Source organism: Myotis brandtii, unplaced genomic scaffold, assembly GCF_000412655.1.
Source record: "Myotis brandtii unplaced genomic scaffold, ASM41265v1 scaffold176, whole genome shotgun sequence".
Lineage (NCBI taxonomy): Eukaryota > Metazoa > Chordata > Mammalia > Chiroptera > Vespertilionidae > Myotis > Myotis brandtii.
Genome location: NW_005356519.1, coordinates 1,285,241 through 1,312,665, shown reverse-complemented (window position 1 = coordinate 1,312,665; position 27,425 = coordinate 1,285,241). Strand labels below are relative to the sequence as shown.

General features: G+C 35.9%; 1 protein-coding gene across 1 annotated transcript in view; it reads right to left on the bottom strand.

Annotated features, from left to right (window-relative positions):
- The window catches only part of HCRTR2 (hypocretin (orexin) receptor 2), a 99,396-nt gene that overhangs the window by 7,284 nt on the left and 64,687 nt on the right, over positions 1-27,425 (bottom strand). The window contains exons 2-4 of the mRNA XM_005863299.2: positions 23,475-23,653; positions 14,925-15,168; positions 7,605-7,720 (exon numbers count right to left, since the gene is read on the bottom strand). Of these exons, the coding sequence (XP_005863361.1) occupies positions 7,605-7,720; positions 14,925-15,168; positions 23,475-23,653 (539 nt within the window). The remainder of the gene's footprint in view (positions 1-7,604; positions 7,721-14,924; positions 15,169-23,474; positions 23,654-27,425) is intronic.

Below are 27,425 nucleotides of genomic sequence, written 5' to 3'. Positions count from 1 at the left end.
CAATAAGTCTAGTAACCAGCTGTTACCGTGTAGCTATCACAGTATTGCTGACTATACTAGTATTCCCCTCCAGCTTTTTCACCCATCCCTCCTCCCCACTGCCCTCTGGCAACCATCAGTTTTATTTTTTTAAATGTTCATTTCCTTTCTATTGACTTTATTACGGTGACATTGGTTAATAAAATTATGTAGGTTTCGGATGTACAATTCTATAATACATCATCTGTATATTGTATTGTATGCTCATCACCCCAAGTCAAGTCTCCTTCCATCACAATTTATCCCTATACCCTCCACCACCTCCCCGCCCCCTCCATAATCACCACACTGTTGTCTGTGCCACTTTGAATGTTTTATTGTGTTTTTTTTAACATATTTTATTGATTTTTTACAGAGAGGAAGGGAGAGAGATAGAGAGTTAGCTCCACCACCTCCCCGCCCCCTCCATAATCACCACACTGTTGTCTGTGCCACTTTGAATGTTTTATTGTTTTATTATACTTTATTTGCACTCTAATCTTTATCATTTACTTCCTGCTATTGGCTTTCATTTTTAATATTTTTTTCTATTTATAATCTCTGAAGGTAGAATGTTATGTTACTGATTTGAGATTTTTTTATTATTATTACAGCTGGAAATTTCCTTCCAAACACTTCTTTGGCTGCATTTCATAAATTTTGGTGTATTGTTTTTATTTTCATTCATTTCAAAGTATTTTCTAATTTCTCTTGAGATTTCTTCTTTTACTGATTGGTTATTTTAAAATGTAATGTTTAATTTCCATATTTTTTTTTGAATTTCCTAATTTTATTTCTATGGTTTATTTTTTGTATAAATCCATGGTAGTAGAATAATGTACTTTTTATTATTTCAATCATTTCATTAATGTACATTTTTATTATTTTAATCACTTTAAGTGACTCTAGGCTCACTTTATGGCCTATCATATGGTCTGACCTGGAGAGGATTCTATGTGCTCTTGGGATTCCATGCGCTACTGGGATGAATGTGTATTCTGATTTTTGAACCATTTTTTGCAGATATTTCTAGGTCCATTAGGTTGGTAGTTTTGTTTAAGTCTTCTGTTTCCTTATGGATCTTCACACTAGTGTTTCTACCTACTGCTGAAAAAGGGGGATTAACATTTTTAACTATTACTGTTGAATTGTCAGTTTCTCCCTCCAGTTCTGTAGTGTTTGCTTCATGTGCTGTGGGTTTCAGTTGTTATGTGCAGAGAAGTTTAAAATTTTTATGTTTTCCTTATGGACTGACTTGTCATTATGAAATGTCCCTCTTTATCACAATTATTTTTGTTAAAGTCTCTTTTGTCTCATTAATATTATGGCTACTCCAGCTTTCTTTTTGGTTACAATATTTTACATTTAACCTATTTGTCTTTGAACATGAGCTGTGTCCCTTATAGATAGCATAGAGTTGGATCATGGTTTTTTGCTTGTTTCACATATCCTACCAATCTCTGGAGTGTTTTATTCATTTATATTTAATGTAATTATTAAGAAGGTATAATTTACATCTGCCATTTTGCTATTTGTTCTCTCTATATATTATGTCTATTTTGGTCCTCTATTTTCCCATTGCTGCTTTATTTGTGTTAGGTAGACATTTTCTAGTATAGCAATTTAATTATCTTACTGAGTCTTTCTGTTTAGATTAATGCCAACATTTTTTCATCTACTTTTCTTATTATGCGGTTAAACCTATATAACAAAACTTAAAATTTTACCATTTTTAAAATAAGGCTTAAAATATTATTCTTCAATTACAGTTGAAATACAACATTATTTAATTCTCAGGTGTATGACGTGTGATTTATGTTTACATATCTTTACCAAATGATCATTGCGATAAATAGTTATTACAATATTATTGACTATATTTCCTGTGCTGTATATCCTCATTTACATTTTTATAACGGACAATCTGTACTTCTTAATCGCTTTCACCATTTTCACTCATTCCAAAAATCATCCTCCCATCTGGAGACCATCAATTTGTTCTCTGTGTCTATGAGTTTACTTTTGTTTTATTTATTTTGTTTTTTAGATTCTAGTTAACATTGATCTTAGTAATACTGTGTTGGATATGTCTCCTAGGGCAAACTTAACAGTAGCAAAAATAAACAAGTGGGACTACATCAAACTAAAAAGCTTTTGCAACAAAAAAGAAACTATCAATAAAACAAAAAAGCAACCCACTAAATGGGAAAATATATTTGTAAATGATATATCTGATAAAGGATTAATACCTAAAATATATAAATAACTCGTACAGCTCAACATCAAAAAGACAAGCAAACAAGTGATTTAAAAATGGACAGAAGACATGAATTGACATATCTCCAAAGAGGACATACAGACAGCCAACAGACATCTGAAAAGATGCTCAACATCACTAATCATCAGAAAAATGCAAATCAAAACCACAGTGAGATATCACCTCACACCTGTCTGAATGGTTATCACTAATAAATCAATAAACAAGTGTTAGGGAGGATAAGAACCCTAGTGCATTGTTTGTGAGATGGTAAATTGGTACAGCCACTATGGAAAACAGTATGGAGGTTCCTCAAAAAATTAAAAATGAAACTATCTTATGACCCAGAAATTCCACTTGGTTATTTATCTGAAGAAATCCAAAAACTAATTCAAAAAGATATATGCACCCCTATGTTCCTTGAAACATTATTTACAATAGCTAAGATATGGAAGCAATCTAGGTGTTCATCAATAGACACATGGATAAAGAAAATTGGGTACATATGGACAATAGAATATAATTCAGTCATAAAAAAAGAATGAAATCTTGCCATTTGCAACAACATGGATGGACCTAGAGTATATTATGCTAAGTGAAATAAGGCAAAGACAGAGAAAGAGAAATACCACAGATTAATTCTAACTTACTTTCAATAATTTGCAAAAACTTTTCTCAAATATAGTTTCATTCTTTCTCTTTGAATTGCAACTTTTTTAAATACATTTTTATTGATTTCTGAGAGGAAGGGAGAGAGAGAGAGAGAGAGAGAAAGAGAGAGAGAAACATCAATGATGAGAGAGAATCATTGATTGGCTGCCTCCTGCATGCCCCCAGGCATGTGCCCTGACCTGGAATTGAACCCTGACCTCCTAGTAGGTCAAACCACTGAGCAACACCAGCTGGGCTGAATTATATCTTTATACATTGTAAGCTGAATCTTCAGAGTTTTATAATTATTGCTTCATGCTATTGTCTTTTAAAGTCAAATAGGAGAAAATAATTACAAACAAAAATACATTTATACTCTCTTCTATATTTACATACATAGTTACCATTACTGGTGCTCTTTTTTCTATGTGTGGACTTGAGTTAGTGTCTTTTCATTCTGCCTCTGCAATTACAATTTTCTGTCTATTTCTTCATACTAGATTGCCTTGACATCACCTAATACTAATTAAGTTCTCTTAGGAGAGTGGTGAGGAATAAAGGGAAGTAGAAGAGACTGATAAAAGTTGATAAGGGAAGGTCTTTCATAATTGGAAGGAACTTTGAATGTTGAAATTTAGTCTCAGACTCAAATATTTATCATATTTCATCTCCATTTCCATACAGAGTACCAGACACATAGTAGGTGCTTTTTAAATATTGGCAGAATAAATGAACATGAGTCCACATGTTGATTAAGATCAAAGTATTATAATAGGTGAGGGCTAGAACTGGAAAGAATGCTTATATGCACACAGGGCCAAGTAAACTAAGATAAAGCAGGTCTTTAAAAAGAGGAATTTTAGAAAAAAGTCTATAGAATTGCAAGACTGAGTGAGTTCTTTGAGTCACTGTCAAAGAGAGAATTGAAGTCATTGATTGTAGCAAAGCATTGGATAATTCTTTTAATGATTCTTAAAGGTCTTGAAAAAGTCAGACAAGGACACACACGTTGGGCGCTAATAGTCTTACACTTATTAATTCCAAAGTATGTAACAGATTCCATGCATCTTTGTAATATGAGTAAATAGGACAGGCATTCATTAATGGCCCACTTATTTAGCCTATGGCACTCCATGCCTTGCCACTCTGTTTATAGACATTAACAGTTGGACATTGAGAGCTGCTCAAGCAGAATTCTATATAGTCACTCACTTGGGGTTAATTTACTTTATTTTAGCTGCTAAAGTGAACTCAGCTGGACTTGCCATATTCTATTCCGATATATTTTGTAAATGTCTTTAGTTTCACAGCCCAGGAGTTTTACTGTGAATCTTCTGAATCATGTGGCTTGTACTAACCAGGACAACCCATCAAAAGAATGTAGATTATTTCTAAATTTGTAATCCAATTTTAAACTTATTTTAGAGCTTGAGAAATGGAGCATTATAAATTTAAACAACCAAGAAGTAAACTGGCTGGGTTTGGTAGTTATCTAATTATTCAACAGACATTTTTTGAATACATTCTTTAGGCAAGGTACCATGTTAATTGTTGGGGTTGCAACTATGAACAAGATAGATTCAGGTATCCCCAAGTAGTTTTAAAGTTAGGTCAATCTGTAAATAAATGAATAAACCATAAGCACTTATGTGTAATGCACATTAACCAGTAAAAAGATAGAACTAAAAAAATGCTCTTAACACTGAATATCTAAATCTCAGTCTAAATCTAAAATATTTTTATTCTTACATGCTCAATAAAATTTTTTCTCCTTCAAGAATATTTTCAAATTCTAATTTTCCTCTGAACCTTTTCTTTTAATGAATAACTGGGCAATGGATTCCCCTTGTTTTCCTGTATCTAACCATTTTCTTTGAGCATATATTCTTTTACTCACTTTTTTTCTCATAAACTATTTACTGAGCAACTGATATGGGCTAAGCATGTACTAATGGAAGGATATAAGATGAAGGTGAAAGTGTACTGTCTTCAACTTAGTAGAGTAAGGAAGATAGACAAATAAAAAAAGTCATTATAATGTTAGTGAAAAGTGCTACAAAAAGAAATCTAGTGAAGAAAGTAGTCATATAGTACAGTAATTCAACCTATGCTTGTTATTTTAGAAATACACACAAAATTAGTTAAAAGTCTGCATAATAGCATATACTATTTAATTATTTTATTTATTGAACACTTTCCATATAGTAGGCACTTGAATTAATTAATCTATTAAATATAACAACACTGTGATGTAGATGCTATATAACTGCACTTTAAAGATGATGAAAGAGCCCTAGCCGGCTTGGCTCAATGGATAGAGCATCGGCCTGTGGACTGAAGGGTTTCAGGTTCGATTCCGACCAAGGGCACATGCCTGGGTTTCGGGCTCAATCCCCAGTAGGGGGTGTGCAGGAGGCAGCCTGTCAGTGATTCTCTCTCATCATTGATGTTTCTATCTCTCTCTCCTTCTCCCTTCCTCTCTGAAATGAATAACGAAATATATTTAAAGATGATGAAAGAGAGGCACAGAAGTGGAAGTATGTAGTTAACAAAAATCATCTATCGATTAAGTTGTAGAGTCAGGATTGAAACTCATATAGTCTGGGCCTTGAGTCTATGTTTATGACTTGTCGATCATTTCCAGTTATTCACTCCCCAGCTTCTAAGAAGATAGCCATTGCCCTTTGTGAGTAAAGGGCACTTCTCTTCTTCATGGTCAAGCTTAACCACATGACTTGTTTTAACCACATGACTTGTTTTGACTACTGAAAACTGGGGAGACATAACATATGTCAGTTCAAAGCAGAATTCTAAGAGACATTACATATTTCTTCCAGCTTTCTAGCCCTTTCCCTCAGTCCCAGAATGGCATGTTCCAGGAAGTGATGGTCCTTCAGATTGTGTGGACAAGTGGAGCATAGTTTCTGCCCATCCTCACCACTGGCATGGAACATGAGTGAGACAAACTACTATTACAAGCCACATACTTGGAGTTGTTTTTCTATAGCTGAATAACCTAGCAAAAACTGACTAATATGCCCCGGCTGGGCTGCTCACTTGGTTAGAGCATCGTCTCATATGCCAAAAAGGTTTCGGGTTTGATTCCTGGTCAGGGCACATAGCTAGGTTGTAGGTTCCATCCTGGTTGGGGCGCATATGGGAGGCAATCAATTTATGTTTCTCTCTCATGTTGATGCTTCTTTCTCTCTCCCTCCTCCCACCCCTTCCTTAATCTCTAAAATCAATGAAAAAATATCCTTGGATGAGGATTAAAAAATAAAAAGAATCCTTATGCTTTGTGGTGATGGGTCTCTTAAAAAAACAAATAAAAACTGACTAGTATGATAATAGCTATCAAGAAGTAGGGTATAACAGTAACAAACAGCTTAAAATATGTGGCATTGGCTTTGTGGTCAGTGGAGAGTGTTGAGGAAACCATCATTAGGATCTGGAAAATCACCACCTACGTTTTACAGTGGCATGCATTTGTTACTTTAGTTAAAAAGGCCAGGGAACAGAATGCTAATACGTGTTGATACTGGTTGCATTTATGAGATCATAAAAGAAAGGACTTCTTTGCAAAAATAGAGGAATAGAACATTTGGAATTATGAGACATACAGGGCTGGAAAATGCAGCTGTTGCTCATATCCAACCACTAAAAGATGAACTTGAAAATTGCTTTGAATAACAGAGGATGAAGAAGATTCAAATTAAGACTCATCCTCAGACAAAAACCAAATAAAAGGTTTGTGAAATTATTTTAATGAATTAAAGTGGCCCAACAAATTCTTTCCGTTGGGTAAAATGTGTCAGAGCAAACAGACTGAAGAAATGGCTTTTCACAAGCCATGTAAGCTCAAAGTACTGGCAATTAATTTAGAGGCAGAGATATTGTAAGTAATGTCACTTAAATATACAATTTACAAATAGAAGAGGCTGAGCTTTACCCTTTGTCTGTGCCTTTATAAACCACTACATGTGTTGTTTGGTGAAATCCTACAAATCAAGGTTTAGTCTAAATGCTACCTGCTTTGACTTAGAGTCCCCTCCACTAAGTCTCCCTCTGATTCCCTGTGCTTACATTTATTAAGGTAATTTTCATTCTGTATCTGACTGTCTTCCTTCTGTAGGCTAGGAATTCATCAATGACATAGACATTTAGCTTTTAATCAGATATGCATACAAAAAATACAATAAATGTTTGATGAATGATGATTTACTACATAAACTGGAAAAAGCAACATTACCTAACAATTTTAGTATTCCCAAATCAGCCCTATCAACAGTTTCTAAAACACTGAATTCTGCTTGAATCTTCTATTGTTCTAAAAAAAAAATCTTTGAAGTTGGATATTTAACCCATATAATAAAAATGCATCAGGAAAGTTTAATGGAATTTTAATTTGTTATTTCTCATAAAAAGTAAAATTTATAATATCAGTCCTAGACAAAAATCAAATCAATTAATCACAGAGGTTTAAATTTAAAATCATTAAGGCAGTTCATAAAATACATTCCATAACTATCACTCTAAAGAAATGCCTGGACACATTGCCAGGGCCAGCGAGCCTCAGTGTTTTAGGAAAATGCACAATCCTTTGCTAAGCATCCTCTCTTGAATTTTGTTTTTAAGCACATCCTGAAGAAAACACAAGGACATTGTTTGAAATACATACCTGTCGGCACCAGAGTTTACGAAATATCTGCAGATAGGCCAACACCATGAGACACAGAGGTGCCATGTATGTCACCAGAAAGAAACAGATGTGATACATCTTGGGGTAAATTTCACCTGGAATGAAAGTCAAAATAATAAAATCTTACAATTCATAGATATTTTTAAAGGTAACTTTGTTATTGTTGAGAATTACCTTCTATATAGTTTCATGGCACATCTATACACAAAGGGGAAAAATAATATACATTAACTACTCACATTTATTCAGTCTATGTATGTACAAAATGTGAAGTCTTAATTTCATTTAATGACCCAGAGAGGAATAACAATGAGCTATTTCTTAATTTGTGCTGTCAGAGTCTATCCAGTCAAGTGTTCATTTATCGAAAGCCCTTATTTGTTTTGATTACATGGGGTTAATTAATAAAAATTAAATTGGATTGTCCTACACTCACATTAATAAGAAGGGACATGACTCAATCAAAACCTAATTACCAATGCTTTTGTTAAAATAGCAAGAGAATATAAACTCAGTTGATTCCTCCTTATTAAAATATAAACTGTACCTTCAAATGTGGAAAAAATTGGAAAAATAAATACAGCAAACATTTGATAATTCTTTTTGTTAATTTACTAGAACACATACAAAATTAATTAAGTATGCTGTGTATATATGTATGTATGTATGCATGTACTTTTAATAAAAATGAGATTTTTAAAGTTAGTATTTTTTATAAGTTTGTTAAAAATATATTTTATTGATTTCAGACAGGAAGGGAGAGGGAGAGAGAGATAGAAACATCAATGATCAGAGAGAATCATCCATAGGCTGCCTCCTGCACGACCCCCACCAGGTACCTTGGCCTTAAATTGAACTGTGACCTCCTGGTTCATAGGTCAACACTCAACCCCTGAGCCATGTTGGCCAGGCAAAGTTAGTTTTTAAAACGACATGGGTATTGTCTTTTTTACATCCATCTCACTTATTAGTCACAAGCATCTGTAGAAGTATAACTATTTCTTACTTATCATTAATTCTATGAACACAAGTAAATCTTATCACAAATTAGGCATTTATTAAACAAACAGTTAATAAATTAATGACTGGCATTATGGTTTAACATCATCATCATCATCATCATCATTTTTATTATTATTGTTGTTGTTGTTGTTATTACTAGAGGCCCAGTGCATGAAATTCATGCATGGGTAGGGTCCCTAGTGGCTGCCGGCTGGGGCCTTTCTTTGTTTAACGCCACCCCCTGGTGGTCAGTACACATCATAGTGAGTGATTGAACTCCTGTTTGGTCGAACTCCTGAGGGGACACTTTGCATATTAGGCTTTTATATATAGAGATTATTTTGCTTTCCTAAAATAAATATATTACTGATTTTTTAAATGCTTTAAAGGATATTTTTCTTACAGTAGTATTTGAATATATTACAGTGATCCAGTCACTTTTACTTAAATATAAAACAAAAACCAGAAAAATATCCTGCATAGATTCCATAGATATTAAATGCAAAAATTAGAAATAATTCTAACTAAAAGCTAACAAAACAAAGGTTTTTTTTTAATTCATTTCTAAAAGTTACACAAGTCATTTTGTCTTTGATATTGACAATGGGGTTGGTTCCATACTATCATTGAGAGATAATTCTATCACCTCCATGCATTTTTTAAAATTTTAATTACTTCAAAATGGGCATATTGTATAGAAGCATGTAGACTCACTCAGGTATGCCATCAAATGTGGTAAGGGCAATTTATAGTCAGGATCAACGAATAATAATTGTGATGATCACCATCCTAATGATAACATTTACTGAACAATCATTCAATTCTTACTGAATATATTTTAGACATATCTTTGAGTTGAATATCCTCCACTTGATTTCATAGCCTTATCTTCTAGAGTTGGTTGAGTTTAATATTCTCCTTATTCTTCCTTCTAAGTCTCAGTCTTTTTTCTCTGATAGAAATATTTCCCTACCATAATCTTCAGAGGAGACAGCAGGGGGTGTGTGCAGTTAAGGGGTCTAAGAGCGCAATGAGTCATTTTTAGCTTCTCTGTGGCCCAAGCGGCTGACAGCTAGCTCATCAGTTTCTAACTCCCTTTCAAGCTTATCCTGTAAAACAGGCCAGTTCCATAAAAAGTGATAGAACCCAAGCAGCCCGACTGGAGGAATAACAAACAGCCATTCCCTTTGAAGCGCCACAGCCCCAGCAGCATTTGGTGGGCCAGTTTCAAAGAACAGTGACCTCAGCACTTTCCAGGCACCTAAGTGGCTTTGAACTTTTGTTTGTTTTAAAGAAGGTGTCCCATAAGCTCCCCACATAAAGATATAGCTTTGAAGCTTGCATACCTGGGAGGCCTTGATGTCTGCATCAGACTAAATGAATTGAGTAAGTGGATAAGTGGAGGAAGGTAGATTTTAATAGGCTTTTTTTTTTTCTATAGCTATGGTTCCCATCACTGTGATAACAGTCTGAAGTTTTAAACAGATGGGAGAGAAAGCTCATTCAGAGGTCGGTATATTTATATAAATACTTGGGAAAAGATGTAATTGGCTGGTAAATGCATATTATGCTAATGAACACCCACACAGAAAAGTTGATCAAGCAAAATTATACTTTCAGGCTGGGATAGTTTGTTTTAATAAAGATATTATTATACATAATTGGGGTAACATGACAATCTTAAATTCCTCATTTCATGCTTAGAGTCTAAGCTGATCGGAAACCCAGAAATACCATGGAAATGTTAAATTGTCTGTGTTGAAATTGTCTTTGTAGTCTCTCTGCACTTGACAAGCAATGTCTTAAATATATTTTAAAACATTTATATATAACCTAGAATGTAGCTACATGAAACTTGTCCCACTAAAGAATAATCTAAGTTAGAAAACAGCATTTTGAAGATTGACAACCATTAAAAATTGGTGTTTCTACTCAACTGATGAATAGGCATATCTGAATAAATTCTTGCATACATATTAAACCAATAAATAAGGAGCAAACGTGGATATTTATTTCAGCTTTAAAATCAGAGATTAAAGAATAATATCATATATTAGACAAAACTTAATTTCTTTTTTTTTAGAGAGAGTAGAAGGGAGGGGGAGAGACAGAAACATTGATTGGTTGCAATCGAGATTTGAACCTGGGACCCTGTAGTCTGAGGGTGGACACTCTAACCACTGAGCCAGACTGGCTAAGGAGAACTTAATTTCTTTCAGATGAGTTAAGGTCCATTTGTGAGCCAACATGTTAATCTAATTATCTAAAAACTACAAATGTTTTCTACTTCATAGTACTCCTATCAGGGACTTAATGGCAAGTAAATTAAAAATAATTTCCCAAATATTTAATTTGAACCACCTTATCAAAGTTTATGGATCCATTAAAGTTTACCTGAATCTTTAATATATTTTAGTATCTTCTCCCTAATAAATATTTTAATAAATGTTCCTATTAATACACATACATACATATTTATAGATTTTCAAAATCTCATAAAAAACAGATGCCATCATGGATTTGTATGTAAAGAAAAGATCCACTATTATGTTTTTTCAGACCATTAAAGAACAATTTGGCAATAAAATCCAAAAGGAGAGAATTATATATTCCTAGTGTCCAGAACTATGTTTGACAAATACTGCCTGCTCATTAAACACTGGATGATTGAATAATGAGACAATTATATCACTGAGTGCAAAAAGAAAGTTGCTTTCCTCCCAATAGATTCATCCTGTGAAGCGATGCATTTATAAACCAACCAATTAAAAACGTTTGGGTATAATTCTGGAAGAATTTTTAAGTTTTAGAAATGTGAATTGATGTTACTGAAGCAAACAATGAACATATACAGATACATATTTTAAGATCATTAAAATAAATATTAATACATTTTGTTTGTTTTTGAGTGTCAAATGTGCCTACCAAAAGTTCCAGCTTGTGGTCGTTTTTTCTTCTTCTCATCAAGCCACAGGAAATGATCACTATAATGACTTCCATAAAATATCACATCTTTTTGGTAATATTTTCAGTATGACAGAGTTCTCAGTTATTTTGCACAATGAATGAGGCAGCATTTTCCAGACTTTTCCAAAGGTTATTTGATAGATATGAATCAAGAGACCACATTGTTTATTGTCTCTTTTCACACTGCAATATTGGTTGTAAAACAATTATGATATCACTGTCTGCTTTTATAACTACATTACTGATATAACTTAGGATAAAGAGAAAAAACACAGTTCACAACACATTTTTTAAAATTGTGCAAAATGGCCTTCAGATTTTTAAAATGTTTAAACTTTAGAGAGCTGACAATGTAAAATATAATTCCTATGATGTTTTTAAGGTTGTAAGCATCATACATATATCTGAGTTATAACATTTTAAGTTGAATATGGACTTATAAATAGCCTAAATTAGCAAAGTTCATGCTATGTAAAAATTATCATAAACTAAATGTCTAATGAGCAAAATAAAAACGTACTTTGGATTCTTTCAGATTCTTCTTGAAAAATTGTGATTAACAATTTCATTTAATACTGTCTCATTCATTGTGCAAAATAACTGAGAACTCTGTCATACTGAAAATATTACCAAATTCGTGGACCAGTCCCTGGGCCTGGCCTGCGGGATTGGGCCGAAACCATCTTTCCGACATCCCCTGAGGGGTCCTGGATTGCGTCCTACCGGTCGGAGCATGTGCCCCCTGGTGGTCAGTGCATGTCATACCAAGCGGTTGAGCAGCCTTAGCATATCATTAGCATATTATGCTTTGATTGGTTGAATGGCCAACCGGAAGATCGGACACTTAGCACATTAGGCTTTTATTATATAGTATTTGAAATAGCTAATTTTTTAGATTTTATTGTTTGCTTTTGAAGATGATCAAATTCAATTTGGAGCCACTTAATTTTAGCCTTTATAATAATTTTAAGTAATTATGGGCTTATATAAAATCACTTTTTAAAAAAATATATTTTATTGATTTTTACAGAGAGGAAGGGAGAGGCATAGAGAATCAGAAACACTGATGAGAGAGAAACATCGATCAGCTGCCTCCTGCACACCTCCCACTGGGGATGTGCCCACAACCAAGATACATGCCCTTGACTGGAATCGAACCCGGGACCCTTCAGTCCGCAGGCTGACACTATCCACTGAGCCAAACCGGTTAGGGCTATAAAATCACTTTTAAGTAATTTTCCTAAATGACTTCTGAAGGCTGAGTTTAGATTTTTAGGAACTCAACAATAATTGCTTTTTAAAAAAATATTTTTGAAAATGTCCTTGCTAGAGCTAGATAATAAAAATACTCAAGGTTGAAATGAGTTTTATATATGTATTCCTCAAACATAGTTAGAAGATGATGTGGCTATTTACTTAATTGTAACAACTGTCAAAATTCACTGCCTTTGCATACTGTTTGTTAATGGGAATTAACATTACCTGATTATTCAGGGCAATATACATAAGGAAAAGTTTATAAAAACTGCCTATTAACTTATAAATGAAACTCCTAAAATACTTTAGTAAACATACTATTAAATATTTGAATAGTAAGTGGGTGTTTTATCTAATTGACACATAATGAATAGTGAGTGGGTGTTTTATCTAATTACCATTTCCATAAAATTAAAAAATATCAACTTTGAACTGAAAGCTTAGATTTACATTTATTTGTTTGCTTCATAATATTGACCAAAGAATTTATGGTTCAGTTTCATCATGAATTAATTAAAGAATTCTGACCAAGAGATTTTTAGGATGTTTCCAAATATAACTCATTGTAAAGCAATTGCATAAGAGACACATAACAATGGGCCCCAACCCACTTTCTATCCAAATACAATTCATTCATAAATCTACATAGCCCGACATTCCCGAAACTGTCAGTTGGGACCCTCTTCCTTTCTTCTGCCCATTGTGTAGGTTTTCTTGCTTCCTGGAACATCCTTTTACCTCTTCCCTGTCTGAAGAAATCCTGCTCAACTTAACGGGTTGCTGAAATGTTAGCCCCTCTCTAAACTTTTGTCCAAATGTTAGAAGAGTAAATCTCAGCAACAAAAATGATATGTAATAATTGGGGTAATAGAAAAAGCAAATTGTGAAATATAGCTATCATAGGACTTTAGAAAATGTACAACATAATCCTAGCGACTTTTAAACTTTATCTTGCAATAGAGAAAGCTTATGCCTAATTTCTCAGTTGTTGACTTTTTCTCTTTTCAGTGTTCCAATAAAGTACCCAGGTAGGAATTAACATAAATTAATTCAAATACTTGAAAATATCATATTCATAAGCTATCCCATGGGTGCACTGCTTGTTTTGGGGTACATCTTTCTAATAGGCATACATGTATAGCTTTCTAATAAACAGTGTTTTCCTAATGTTTAAATTCCGTAATTACGAGCCATTGTTATACACTTATTCAGAAGAGGACAGATTTTTTCCCCTCAAATTTCATGCAATAATTTTGGAACTAGTGCATGCTATGCTAAAATGCATGATTTTTAAAATTTCCAGTCATTCTTTGATGGGTTCAGATTTGTGTCACCACCCGGCACTGATTAAAATGTTTCCACTGTTACAGGAAAGCCTTAGACTGTCACTGAGAGTTTTGGACCAAGGAGCATAAACCTCTAAGCTTCTGCTTATTTAAAATGAACTACCTTATATATCAGATAGGAGGGAAAAGGATTCATATTTCATATAATTCCTAAATTATGTCATAATTGTGCCAGAGATAAATTGTATTGGTTTAATATGTTATGAACAGAGAAAGCAAACTTAGATATTTTGACACAGAGAACAGCATTGGTCCACGTACTCAACCCCAGTCGGGTGTCCACTTAGCACATGGTTTTCAAACGAAAAATCCAGTTGTATTTGAAGCCCACTGGGGAACTTGACACTTGAGGCCAGATAATCCTGTGCCATCTTCTTATAAAATACGAATAATTCCAGAATGCATATTTCAATTCATATAAATGAGTCCTTTTCATTTTAGAGAATTTAAGAAAAGGTAACATAACCAGATCTGAATTGCAGAATAAACTCCTCCTTCCATTCTATCTGAAAACTAGATAACAATACATAGCATTTCTAAAGGACCAGGACAGGGGCAGTTATTCTGTGAAACTACTTTAGGTTTCCACTTGGTTTTCATGCTTTTACAAAACTATGAACAAATGGCCATAAAATACATAAGGCCAGCTTTACAGTGGCTATGCAACTGGCATTACCAGTGTGCAGCTGTAACAGAAATGTCAGCTTACGGGCCATGGTGCACTTACCTGCCCACTGCTCTTCGCACACTGTGAAGAGGGTGGTTTTATTGGCCAATCCGGGGAGCATGGTCCTGCACTCCATGACGATGGCCTGAGGGATCATTATAATGCAGGAGACAATCCAGATGATGATGATGCTGTTCCGGGCTCGCTTGGCTGTGCTCTTAAACATCAAAGGATGACAGATCGCATACCATCGATCCAGGGCAATGCAGCTCAGTGTGAGGACAGACACAGACACTGACACGGTCTAGAGAAAGGACAGAGTAAAAGAGAGAGAGGCACCCGGTATTACATGGATCACTCTTAATATTTTTACCTTATTAGAAAGGCAGTCACAACAAATAACCATATCTAAAATTGTCCAAAAAACATTCCATGCAGTGCTTTCCAATTAAAAAAAAATATCTGCCAAAAATAATATTAAACATGTTTTAGGAAAAAAATCGTATTTCTTATTAAGCATGAAAAAGGTACAATGTAAACATTGCAAACTTTTTTCAGGCAAAATGTTTTAATTTATAATCTGGCAGTCTTTGAGTGATTACTATCCTTATATTGTCTTGAAACTTTCCACTGATCGAGAAAATCATATCCTCAACTGGAAAAAATAACACATATGTTTAATTTGAACTGGAAAACTCTCTAATTTCACTTTATAAAAATAATCTTAAAGGGCTAAACTCTATCAGAGTAGGCTTAGATTAGTTGATAACTCCTGGGAATTTCTTGGTGTTACTTAGAGTGTATTCAAACCTCTCTCCCAAACCAATCCCTTTCTCTTACCAGCCACCATTACTTCCCTGACAATATGCCAAGCACCCAAGGCCCCTCAATACTAAATTGGGGGTAGAATTGTTATGGTCTTGATCATAGTTGACCTTTCATAGCTGCTGTGCCAGGCCTATATTTAGCCAATCAAGAAATTAGAAGTGTAAAATGTTCAACAAGGTTTAGTGATTTATTATTCATGAATTCTAATCAATGTGGGTGAAAGAGCTGGACATAGTATGGTTCAAATTACAGAGTCATTGCTAGTGTTTCTCTCTGCTTTTAGATAGTAATAATCTACTCAAAACAGTTCACTGAAAGACTGCCATCCGGTGCCTACAGTTAGCCAAAGTGCCGTGCCTTCTCTGTTACGGGGCACTGTGTGAGAGACTATGCTGCTGCTAGTAGTATGTCTGACCCAGCAGTAGAATCCCCTGAATGGACCCTTGACAATCAGTGATTTAATATGTACTGTTTGATGACTATATTTATTGGTGTATTATACACACTAGCATTCAATTTACTTGATTTTCTTGGGGGGATATAAAATTTCTTCATATCATAAGAGATTATAAATGAAGAGTTTTGTTGCTGCTTTTCACTTCCAGGAGTGCTCTTCTGGGTGCCTTTTCCATTTAGATTTTGATATTAGTTCAAATTAACCAGATTGTTAATCATTTGAAAAATGAACCTGGTGGGGGGCGGGTTACGAATGTTGAGAATGAAGTAAAGTGAGATGATGTGAATTTCTTCTGTTGTCAGGTGCTTGGTCATTCACTCTTCCTGTGGGCATCCTGTGGTCAGAGTGATGCTGGAAGCTTTCTTTGGTAGAGAATGAGTCTGTTTTATATTTACACATAGAAATGACAAAAGGACCTCAGAGATCCATGACAGGTAGAAGTGGAAATTTTGCCACATCACAGATTTGGATGACAGGCGCTAATAGATTGGAAGGTGGGAATGTGTGACTGTGAGTGAAGGAGCCTGTCTGACCATCGAGCACCCACAACCCACATCTCTATTGGCTTCTGTTCTTTTCCTGGCATTTCCTGTGCAGAACCTTTTCTGTGCTCATAAAAAATAATCACTCGGACTTGGGGGATGGGAGGGACTTGGAAGATGGTGGAAAAAAGGAGGAATGGAAGATATCTGTAATACTATCAACAATAAAAATTATATTAAAAAATAATCACTCAGAAAAAGAAGCCAACTACTGCTGTAAGTGCAAGAAAAAATAAATTATATAATTTTTAAAAAATCACGATAATTATTCAGCAACTAGCCTAATAAATGTTAATGGTCTTATATTTGCATAATTATTAAAGATATAAAAATGTCATTTTAATTATTCATCTAAGACTTGTTATATTTGTGAGATTTTAAAGATTTTTGAGCATTTGCCAAAGTGTTATAGTACATCATTCATAAATCTAAAGGTTGCATTGTATTATATTTAGAAGAAAAGGAACCTATAAATTATAGAGAATTAGCAAATGTCCAAAGAATCTTAAACTTAACAAAATAACCTTAAAAACTGGCTGGGCATTCTGTAATATGTATTAAAATATTCAGTAGGACAAAAGTATCCTCTTAGGTGCAAAAGCCATCAGTTTCAGAATATTATAATTCAAGAAAGAAACTACTTAAATTTAAGTTATTGGCTTATTGACCATTGACACTGTTTATTTCATTTGGGAAAATGCTACAGAAAGTGAGTAATAAATAATGTGAGAATTTGGAGATACTAGTTTTACCAGTGTGTCAATATTTTTTTGGATTTGCAACTTTCCATAAACAAGTAATATTGAGCCCTGGCTGGTTTGGCTCAGCGGATAGAGCATTGGCCTGAGGACTGAAGGGTCTCAGGTTTGATTCTGGTCAAGAGCACATGCATGGGTTGCGGGCTCGATCCCCAGTAGGAGGCATGCAGGAGGCAGCTGATCAATGATTCTCTCTCATCATTGATGTTTCTGTCTCTCTCCCCCTCTCCTTTCCTCTCTGAAGTCAATAAAAATATATTAAAAAACAAACAAACAGGTAATATTGAATGAGGTAATGAATAGATCTGGTCTTTCCCTTCTGACTCAGATCTTGTGGTTACTCTGTAGTTGTCTCCTCAGCCTATGGAGAAGAGGATCAACTGAGGAGTTGATTAGATTGGACACTGTTTATAGAGAAGCAGAATCTATTAGGAGGTGACTATTCCTTCAACTGTAGGATTTGGGAAGTTGTGCTGTGTAGATTATTGTCCATGGCTTTCAGAGAGACGGATACCCGGCATCACTCACTGTTTCCCACTGCTTCCAGTCAGTCCTCGAGTGTTAGCAGTAGAACCTGGAATACCTAGTCTACAACAAGGGGCCATTGTGTATTAGAGCAGGACTGCACCTACTACCGCATGATACACACCTCACGCATCACCTCACTCTTAACAAGTGACTGTTCTGTTTCATAAAGAGAGCTTGAAATCGTCTCTCCCAGCAAAGAGAAGATTCTGGGCAACTAAAGCCATCTTGAAACTTAATAGGATTCCCCAAATTTCCCCCCGGATAGTTACTGGAATCAAGAGAAATACAAAGCTTGCTGGAAGTACTATAGCAATGGTGAAATATTAGAATTCTCTGCTAGTATGATTTCCCCTGTGTTTCCATGAAAACACCAAAAGACCCCTTTCTTACTGATTTTTTCTTATGTTGCTCAATGTAGTATTTCTCTGAAAGAATCTTGCTGCAGTGTATTTTTGTAACCCTTTCATGGTTTTCAGTCAACTGACACAAAGTAATCCTATCAAACTTAATGCCTGCCATGAAGCTTATAATTTCCACTTACTATTTCCCACTTACTATTCTATCAAGAATCTGACCTAAAAAATGATCACTTCTCTGTATAAGAGGTCATTAAAAAACTACTGGGTTACAAATATTTTTGTAGCATTTCAGATCCAAATTAGTATAATTTCTACTAATGAGCTATTTGTAGTCTCCCCCAACTTTTGTATTTATCAAGATTTTATTTTTTTCGAAATACCTTTAAGATCACATCAAAATTTTGGAGAAGGTACAGAGATTTCCAATATACCTTGCCCCCACATATCCATAGCCTGTCTGTTATTAACACCCCCACCAGAGTAACACATCTGTTATAACTGATGAAACAACATTGCACATTCTAATCATCCAAAGTTCATAGTTTACATTGTGGTTCACTCTTGATGTTGTACATTCCATGGTTTTAAATAAATGTATAAGAGCATGTATCCACCATTATATATTATCACGAATTCGTGCACAGTGGGGTCCAGCTGGCCTGGCTCCAATTGGTGGATTGGGGCCAGGCCTGTCAGGAGGAGGAGGTAGCTGGAGGTTGCCGGTGAGCTCACCCCAATCAGGGCCCAATCAGGGCCGGGCTGGCTGGGGGGAGGGGCCATGGGCGATTGGCCAGTGGGCCCAGCCCCCAATTGAGATGGGGGGCTTATTGGGAGTGGGGCTGGATGTGGGGAGGGGCTGTGGGCAGGCTGGCCCCACCCCATTCTGGGGTGGAGGGGCCGATTGGGGGTCAGTCACTGGGGAAGGGGCTTTGGGAGGTTGGCTGGCTGCCCTGCCCTCAGTGGGGTGGGAGAGGCCAATCAGGGGTGGGGCTGGCTGGGGGGAGGGGCCGCGGGAGGTTGGCCATCCAGCCCCGCACGCCACAGTGGGTGTCATAGCGACTGGTCGTTCCAGTCGTTCTGGCATTACAGTCGCTGGCTTTTTATATATATAGATTGCACTGCCTTAAAAATCCTGTGCTCTGCCTATTCCACCTTTCCCATCCTTGACAACTTCAGATCTTTTTACTTTCTCCATAATGGCCTTTTTCAAAATGCCATAGTATTGGAATTATACAGAATATAGTTAGTCTCCTTAGACTGCCTTCTTTCTCCTTGACAACTTCAGATCTTTTTACTTTCTCCATAATTTTGCCTTTTTCAGAATGCCATAGTATTGGAATCATACAGAATATAGTCTAGGATTATCTTTATATTTTCATGGCTTGATAGTTCATTTCTTTGTAGTGCTGAATGACATTCTATTGTCTGTATGTACCACAGTTTATTTATTCATTCATCTACTGAAGGACACCTTGGCTCTGGGGGGAGGGGCCATGGGCGATTGGCCAGTGGGCCCAGCCCCCAATTGAGATGGGGGGCTTATTGGGAGTGGGGCTGGATGTGGGGAGGGGCTGTGGGCAGGCTGGCCCCACCCCATTCTGGGGTGGAGGGGCCGATTGGGGGTCAGTCACTGGGGAAGGGGCTTTGGGAGGTTGGCTGGCTGCCCTGCCCTCAGTTCCAAGTTTTGATAATTATAAATAAAGCTGCTATACAAGTTTGTGTGCAAGTTTTTGCGTGGGCATACGTTTTCAATTCCTTTGGGAAATACCAAGGAGTTCAATTATTTTGTTCCGGCCCTCCGGTCCAGTTTAAGAACCCATTGTGGCCCTCGAGTCAAAAAGTTTGCCCACCCCTGCCCTAGATTGTCTTCTTTTATTTAGTAATAAGGATTATCTTTATATTTTCATGGCTTGATAGTTCATTCCTTTTTAGTGCTGAATGACATCCTATTGTCTGTATGTACTACAATTTATTCATTCATCTACTGAAGGACACCTTGGTGACCTCCAAGTTTTGATAATTATAAATAAAGCTGCTATACAAATTCGTGTGCAAGTTTTTGTGTGGTCATATGTTTTCAATTCTTTTGGGAAATACCAAGGAGTTCGATTGCTGGATAATTTGGTGAGACTATGTTTAATTGTGCAACAAACCACCAAACCATCTTCCAAAGTGGTTGTACCATTTTGCATTCCCAGCAGCAGCAAGGATAAGAGTTAGTATTACTCCACATTGTCACCAGCATTTGGTGTTGCTAGTGTTCCAAAATTTGTCCATTCTAACAGTTGTGTAGTGATATTTCATTGTTGTTTTAATTTGCATTTCGCTGATGACATATGAAGATGAGCATCTTTACAGATGCTTCTTTGCCATCTGTATAACTTCTTTGGTGTGATGTTCGTTAAGGTCTTTGGCCTATTTTTAATTGGAGTGTTTATTTCCTTATTAATTAGTTTTAAGAGTTCCCTTAACTTTACATAGCAGTACTTTATTATGTTTATCTTTTTGCAAAAATTTTCTCTATCTGTAGCTTGTCTTTTCATTGTCTTTTACAAAGCAGAAGTTTTAAATTTTGAAAAAGTCAGCTTATCGGTTGTTTCTTTCAAATATAATGCTTTTGGTGTTGTATCTAAAAAATCATCAACATACTGAAGGTCATCTAAGTTTTCTTTTATATTATCTTCTAGGAGTTTTATGGTTTTGTATTTTACATTCAGATCTATGATACATCTTGAACTACTTTTTCTGACGGGTGTAAGGTCTGTGTCTACATTAATATTTTTGCTTGGTTTCCTTATGAGAACTTTTTTTATAATTAGGAGCACATTTTTGTTTTCTCCAAATACTATGATCACCCTCTGGGAGACTGGATGGAGCACGAACTGAGATGGTGGAGGATGGATATGGGTATGGGGTTTGGGAACACAAAGAGAATGGCCCGCATTTTACTCACAGCCCAATTGCTAAAGGGCATCCATGTCTGAGTATTCCTGTTTGAAATGAATAAAACTAAAAAAAAAAAAAGACTGTACCCTTTTATGTAATGATGTTTACTTTGAATTTATATTAGTTCACACAAACACTCCATCCATGCTTTTGTTCCGGCCCTCCGGTCCAGTTTAAGAACCCATTGTGGCCCTCGAGTCAAAAAGTTTGCCCACCCCTGCCCTAGATTGTCTTCTTTTATTTAGTAATAAGGATTATCTTTATATTTTCATGGCTTGATAGTTCATTCCTTTTTAGTGCTGAATGACATCCTATTGTCTGTATGTACTACAATTTATTCATTCATCTACTGAAGGACACCTTGGTGACCTCCAAGTTTTGATAATTATAAATAAAGCTGCTATACAAATTCGTGTGCAAGTTTTTGTGTGGTCATATGTTTTCAATTCTTTTGGGAAATACCAAGGAGTTCGATTGCTGGATAATTTGGTGAGACTATGTTTAATTGTGCAACAAACCACCAAACCATCTTCCAAAGTGGTTGTACCATTTTGCATTCCCAGCAGCAGCAAGGATAAGAGTTAGTATTACTCCACATTGTCACCAGCATTTGGTGTTGCTAGCGTTCCAGAATCTGTCTATTCTAACAGTTATGTAGTGATATTTCATTGTTGTTTTAATTTGCATTTCACTGATGACGTATGAAGATGAGCATCTGTATAACTGTCATCTGTATAACTTCTTTGGTGTGGTGTTCGTTAAGTTCTTTGGTCTATTTTTAATTGGAGTGTTTATTTCCTTATTAATTAGTTTTAAGAGTTCCCTTAACTTTACATAGCAGTACTTTATTATGTTTATCTTTTTGCAAAAATTTTCTCCATCTGTAGCTTGTCTTTTCATTGTCTTTTACAAAGCAGAAGTTTTAAATTTTGAAAAAGTCAGCTTATCGGTTGTTTCTTTCAAATATAATGCTTTTGGTGTTGTATCTAAAAAATCATCAACATACTGAAGGTCATCTAAGTTTTCTTTTATATTATCTTCTAGGAGTTTTATGGTTTTGTATTTTACATTCAGATCTATGATACATCTTGAACTACTTTTTCTGATGGGTGTAAGGTCTGTGTCTACATTAATATTTGTGCTTGTTTTGCTTATGAGAATTTTTTTTATAATTAGGAGCACATTTTTGTTTTCTCCAAATACTATGATCACCCTCTGGGAGACTGGATGGAGCACGAACTGAGATGGTGGAGGATGGATATGGGTATGGGGTTTGGGAACACAAAGAGAATGGCCCGCATTTTACTCACAGCCCAATTGCTAAAGGGCATCCATGTCTGAGTATTATGGCTGTGGCCCCTAGCTTAGGAATTTTTTTTGTTAAAGATTTAGACCTATCAGAATATCATTTAAAATGTACTCTCTGAAAGTATTTGTTCTTATCTTCTTGTAGGGCAATTAATCGTGGGAAAGCTGCTTTTACTACTGAACAGTAAAGCATCTAATGATGATGATGATGATGATGATGACTGATAGTTACTGAGAACATACTAAGTCTTTATAATATCCTCCAGAAGGTAATCACTATGCCAAGTGATTTATATAAATTTATGTAAGTAGACTAACAACAACCATAGACTATAGTTATAATTAAAATTATTATCCTTTTTAAATCAGTGAATCACAAAGAGCTTATGTATTTGGCTTGATAGCATACAGTTGGTGAATGGCAGAACAGATATTCCAAACCTGGTGGTTTTATTCAGAACCTACGCTAAACCTGTTTACTGTACTGCTTTGATCACATGGTTCCTAACTTCTCAGCATGAAATGCAACCACTTATAAAAACAAATATCTGTCTATTATTTGGACTGGGAGAATTTCAATCATTACTTTGTTCATATTCCTTATTTTATCATCAGAAAATTAGAGGTGAAAGAAGTAAAAAGTTTACGCAGCATCTACTGATTCTGTTGCTTTATTTTAACCCAGAGCTTAACTTGTTTACATAGAAAGTCTCAAGTATTTCTTTCCTTAAGTTTGCTGATTCCTTTGTTTTCCTTATTTGTCAATTCCTTGGGCAAGTATATTACTTTCTTAGCTAACTAGTCAATAGAGCACTATGACTATAATTGAAAGTAATTTTTCCATAGCTCTGTGTTTGAACCAAAAATGTATCAAAAACAATTACCTGTAAGTAAGGAATCACTTTACAGAGGGAATTTCCAAAGAACCAGGTCTCAGTGATGTCCACAACCAGTGTGGCTGGAAGGCAGGTGATGGTCACGAGCACGTCAGCCAGAGAAAGGTTGACTATGAAGTAGTTGGTCACCGTCCTCATGTGGTGGTTCTTCCACACTGCCACACACACTAATTTGGAAAGAAAAAGGAATAGTAACTATTATGGACTGAATGCTTGTGTCCTCCCAGAATTCATATGTTTACATCCTAACCCTCAACGTCATGGTATTAGGAGGTGGGCCTTTGGGTGGTGATTACATCATAAGCATGGAGCCCTCATGAATGGCATTAGTGTCCTTATCTCTGACTACTTGTAAGGACTCAGCAAAAAGTCTATTGTCTGTAGATTAGGAAGTGGTCATTCACCAGGCCCGAATGTGCCAACACTTTGATCTTGGACTTTCCAGCCTCTGGAACTGTGAGAAATAAATTTCTATCATTTGTAAACCATCCAGATTATGGTATTCTGTTATAGTAGCCCAGAAAGAATAAGACAGTAAACTAAACAAAGAAACAAAATAGATAATCATGAAGAAACACTGTCAAGCTAATTAATATTCTTATAAAGTCCACAAATAAATATTGCAAAGGAAAGATAATTTAAGGTTGTGCTGAATTTCATTGAATTCATCAATCTGTGTGAATGCTGAATATATACTTAAAATCAATTCACTTGCCTTGCAAGACAATTCTCAGTGGATCAAAGAGCTGTGTAACTTTTACTTCATGTTGAATTATGATTCCCAGAAGTTATAGAACAACCTTTGACTTTTTTTGATGTTCCCTCAGTGCTCAACATGTAGTAGATATTCAAGGAATATTTACTGAATTGAGTTGAATTAGGAGCTAGCTATTTCCAGTGAACTGCAGTGTTTGCCTCATCCGTGATGTTTACCCTTATCTGATCTCAAACGCTGTGTCTGGAACTTCAATAGATAAAGAGGCTTCAAAGACAAAAGTCAACAATTATTTAGCTCCTGTTATTGCCAAACACTGAGCGAGATGGTTTGTATGCTGAGGTCATTGAATTTGGATAACAATCCCAAAGAGAGGACATCATGACCAACATGAGGTAATTGAGACACAGGGAATTCATGGAACTTGTCTAAGGACAAATGGCTCATAAAGCAGAAGAACTGGAATTAAACACCAAGCGAAGAGCTGACTTTTCACCACACTGGTCACCTTCTTTGGGGAAAATGAAGGAGTTATAACAAAGCCCATATAAATTCTAGAAATGCAATCCTTCTTTCTATTACTCTTCATGGCCTCTAAACATCACCTTAACTCAAACATACTTTTCAGGCTTTCACAGCTGAGCCTGCCTCATTGCCTTTCAGTGTACACTTATGTTTAAGAGCTGCGCTATCTCACCGACTTGCTCTTTATGGAAGGAACAACCAGTCCTTGATCCTCTGCCCTCCCTCTGTCTGTATATCCAACAGTTACATAATCACCGACTTCAGAATTATATAGTTGCAAGCACTGCTACCACATTTATTGATGGTTTGTTTCACGGAAAGTAACTGTGAATTTGCCTGGGGTATCATTAACCTGCCAGAACTGTCTCCGATGCACCCAAATGATGCAGTGATTAGTAACCTTATACAGTGAAGAAACAAAAGCACATTTTGTTAAATTTAAGGCACTGAGTGATGATTTCTTTTTGACAATTATGTATCATTTATTAAGAGTGTCATATACTGAAAAATGCTTTCACTAGCTCCTGAAGCTGAAATTACCCTCCAGTCACCAACAGATGCTAATTTAATAGGGTTACTTTTCCCAGGGTTTAATTTTGCAAAAAAAACTTCACATCTTTATCTAACTCCATCACCCTAGGACCCACAAACTCAGGTGAACTTCATTAGGGTGAACTGTAGTTTTTTATTATTTGAAAATGATGCTGCAAAATTATTTGTTTCTCAGAAACACTTGAATCTCTCTCTCTCTCTCTCTCTCTCTCTCTCTCTCTCTCTCTCTCTCTCTCTGTCTCTCTATCTCTCCTCCCCCCTCTCTCTTGCACAAACCCATCCTAGCATGGACTAACACATTATCAAGCTTTGTTATAAGGAAATTGTCAAAAGCATCATGCCACTGATACTTGGTTAATAAATGGTCCAAGTGGTATAATTTTAAATCGACCAAAAAAACAAACAAACAAAAAAAAAACAACACAAAATACCCCAAACCCCACAACATTTTAAAAGAAAGCAGTTCTAGTTTTTTCCTTTTATTTTTTTATTGTTTAAAGTATTAAATATGTCTCCTTTTCCCCGATTGACCGCCCCCCCCCCCAGTTCTCTTAATTCTCCATATTTTGGAGGAGAGAAATAGCAGTGATGGAAAGAAAGTGTTAATGCATTCTGTTTAACCAATATAAAACCAAGTGTTTTTTTTTCCCAACCAACACTTTTATATTACTTTCTATTGCCATGCGCTCTTCTAAGCAGTTTAAGTTACTAACTAGTTTAAACCTCATAATAACACTATGAAGTGATGACTATTAATATTCATATTTAACTGAGGCTAGAGAACTTCTGAAACCTACCTAAGGACATATAGCTATAAGTGCTAGAGATTAGGTTTAACTCGTATCTGCCATGCTATGCCATTATATGATGCCCTCTATTGAAGCAGAAGATGAAAAGAAAGTGGCCAACATCTATTTGACAAGACTTCAACAGAGACCATTCAATATAACTTGCCATTTGATGCATAAGTCACCTCAGTTATCTGCCTGATCCATCGGGCTTGAACATTTTTAATAGTGGGAAACTGTTTTTTCTATGTCATAACTCTACTAGTTTCCTAGGGCTGCCATAACAGAGTACAATAAATGGGGTCTCTTAAAACAACAGAAGTGTATTGTCTCACAGCTCTGGAGGCTAGAAGCCCAAAATCAAGGAGTCAACGGGGCATGCTCCCTCTGAAACCTGTAGAGAAATGCTTGGACTGTCTCCTAGCCTCTGGTTGTTTGCTGGCAAGCTTTGGCATTGCTTGGCATGAGGCTGCATAACCCCGATCTCTACCTTCACCATCACATGGCATTCTTCTGTGTCTCCACCTTCACATGGCTGTCTTCTTATCAGGACACCAGTCCTATTGGATTAGGGACCCACTCCACTCCAGTAGGATTTCATCTGAACTAATTTCATCTGCAGTGACTCTATTTCCAAATAGGGGGCCACTGCTCTAGAGTAAGTTTGCAATTCATCAGGTCAGGGCCACTGCCCTGCTGGGCTAGGAGAAAAGAGCACCAAGCCTCAGAGAATTATTCCTAAACCTTAAAACTCATGAGTACACTCTCTGCTTTAAAGGGAGAGAGAAGCCCACTAGCTGAAGAAAGCATTTATATTCTTCATTCCTCTTTGAGTAAACTCTGACAACTGACATAATGTAGTTGAATGGCAATTATTCTCTTGGCTCACAACTCTCCATACACTACATTCTGATGAGCTTTGGTAGGTCCCAAGACATGAACTTGGCATTACTTTTAAAACCAGTTTTCTGAATGATCATGATCCATCAATATTCCAGTCCATTTGTAGTGAGTTTGAACTGAAAAGGCTGCCCTCATTAACCACGAACAAAAGAGGAATAGTTGAGAACACAGGGATGAAAGGCCATTGTTGAAGGCAAGAATGCAGTCAATGACACTCCAGCTCTAGCACAGACTTTATTACAGTAGAGATTTTTTGAGATGCAGAGGTTCCAAGAAGATAAAAATCTGTTCATTCCCCCCTCTCTTGCCCTTCTGTAAGGTTACCTTCTCTTCTTCTGTAAGAATCTGGTTGTAAATATATATCACCCATCCTTTCTCCACAGACTGACAGAGGGAAAGGTGGCTCAAGATGTATGGGAGCATCTGCAGCTTGTGATGCAAAGAGGGATTTTAAAT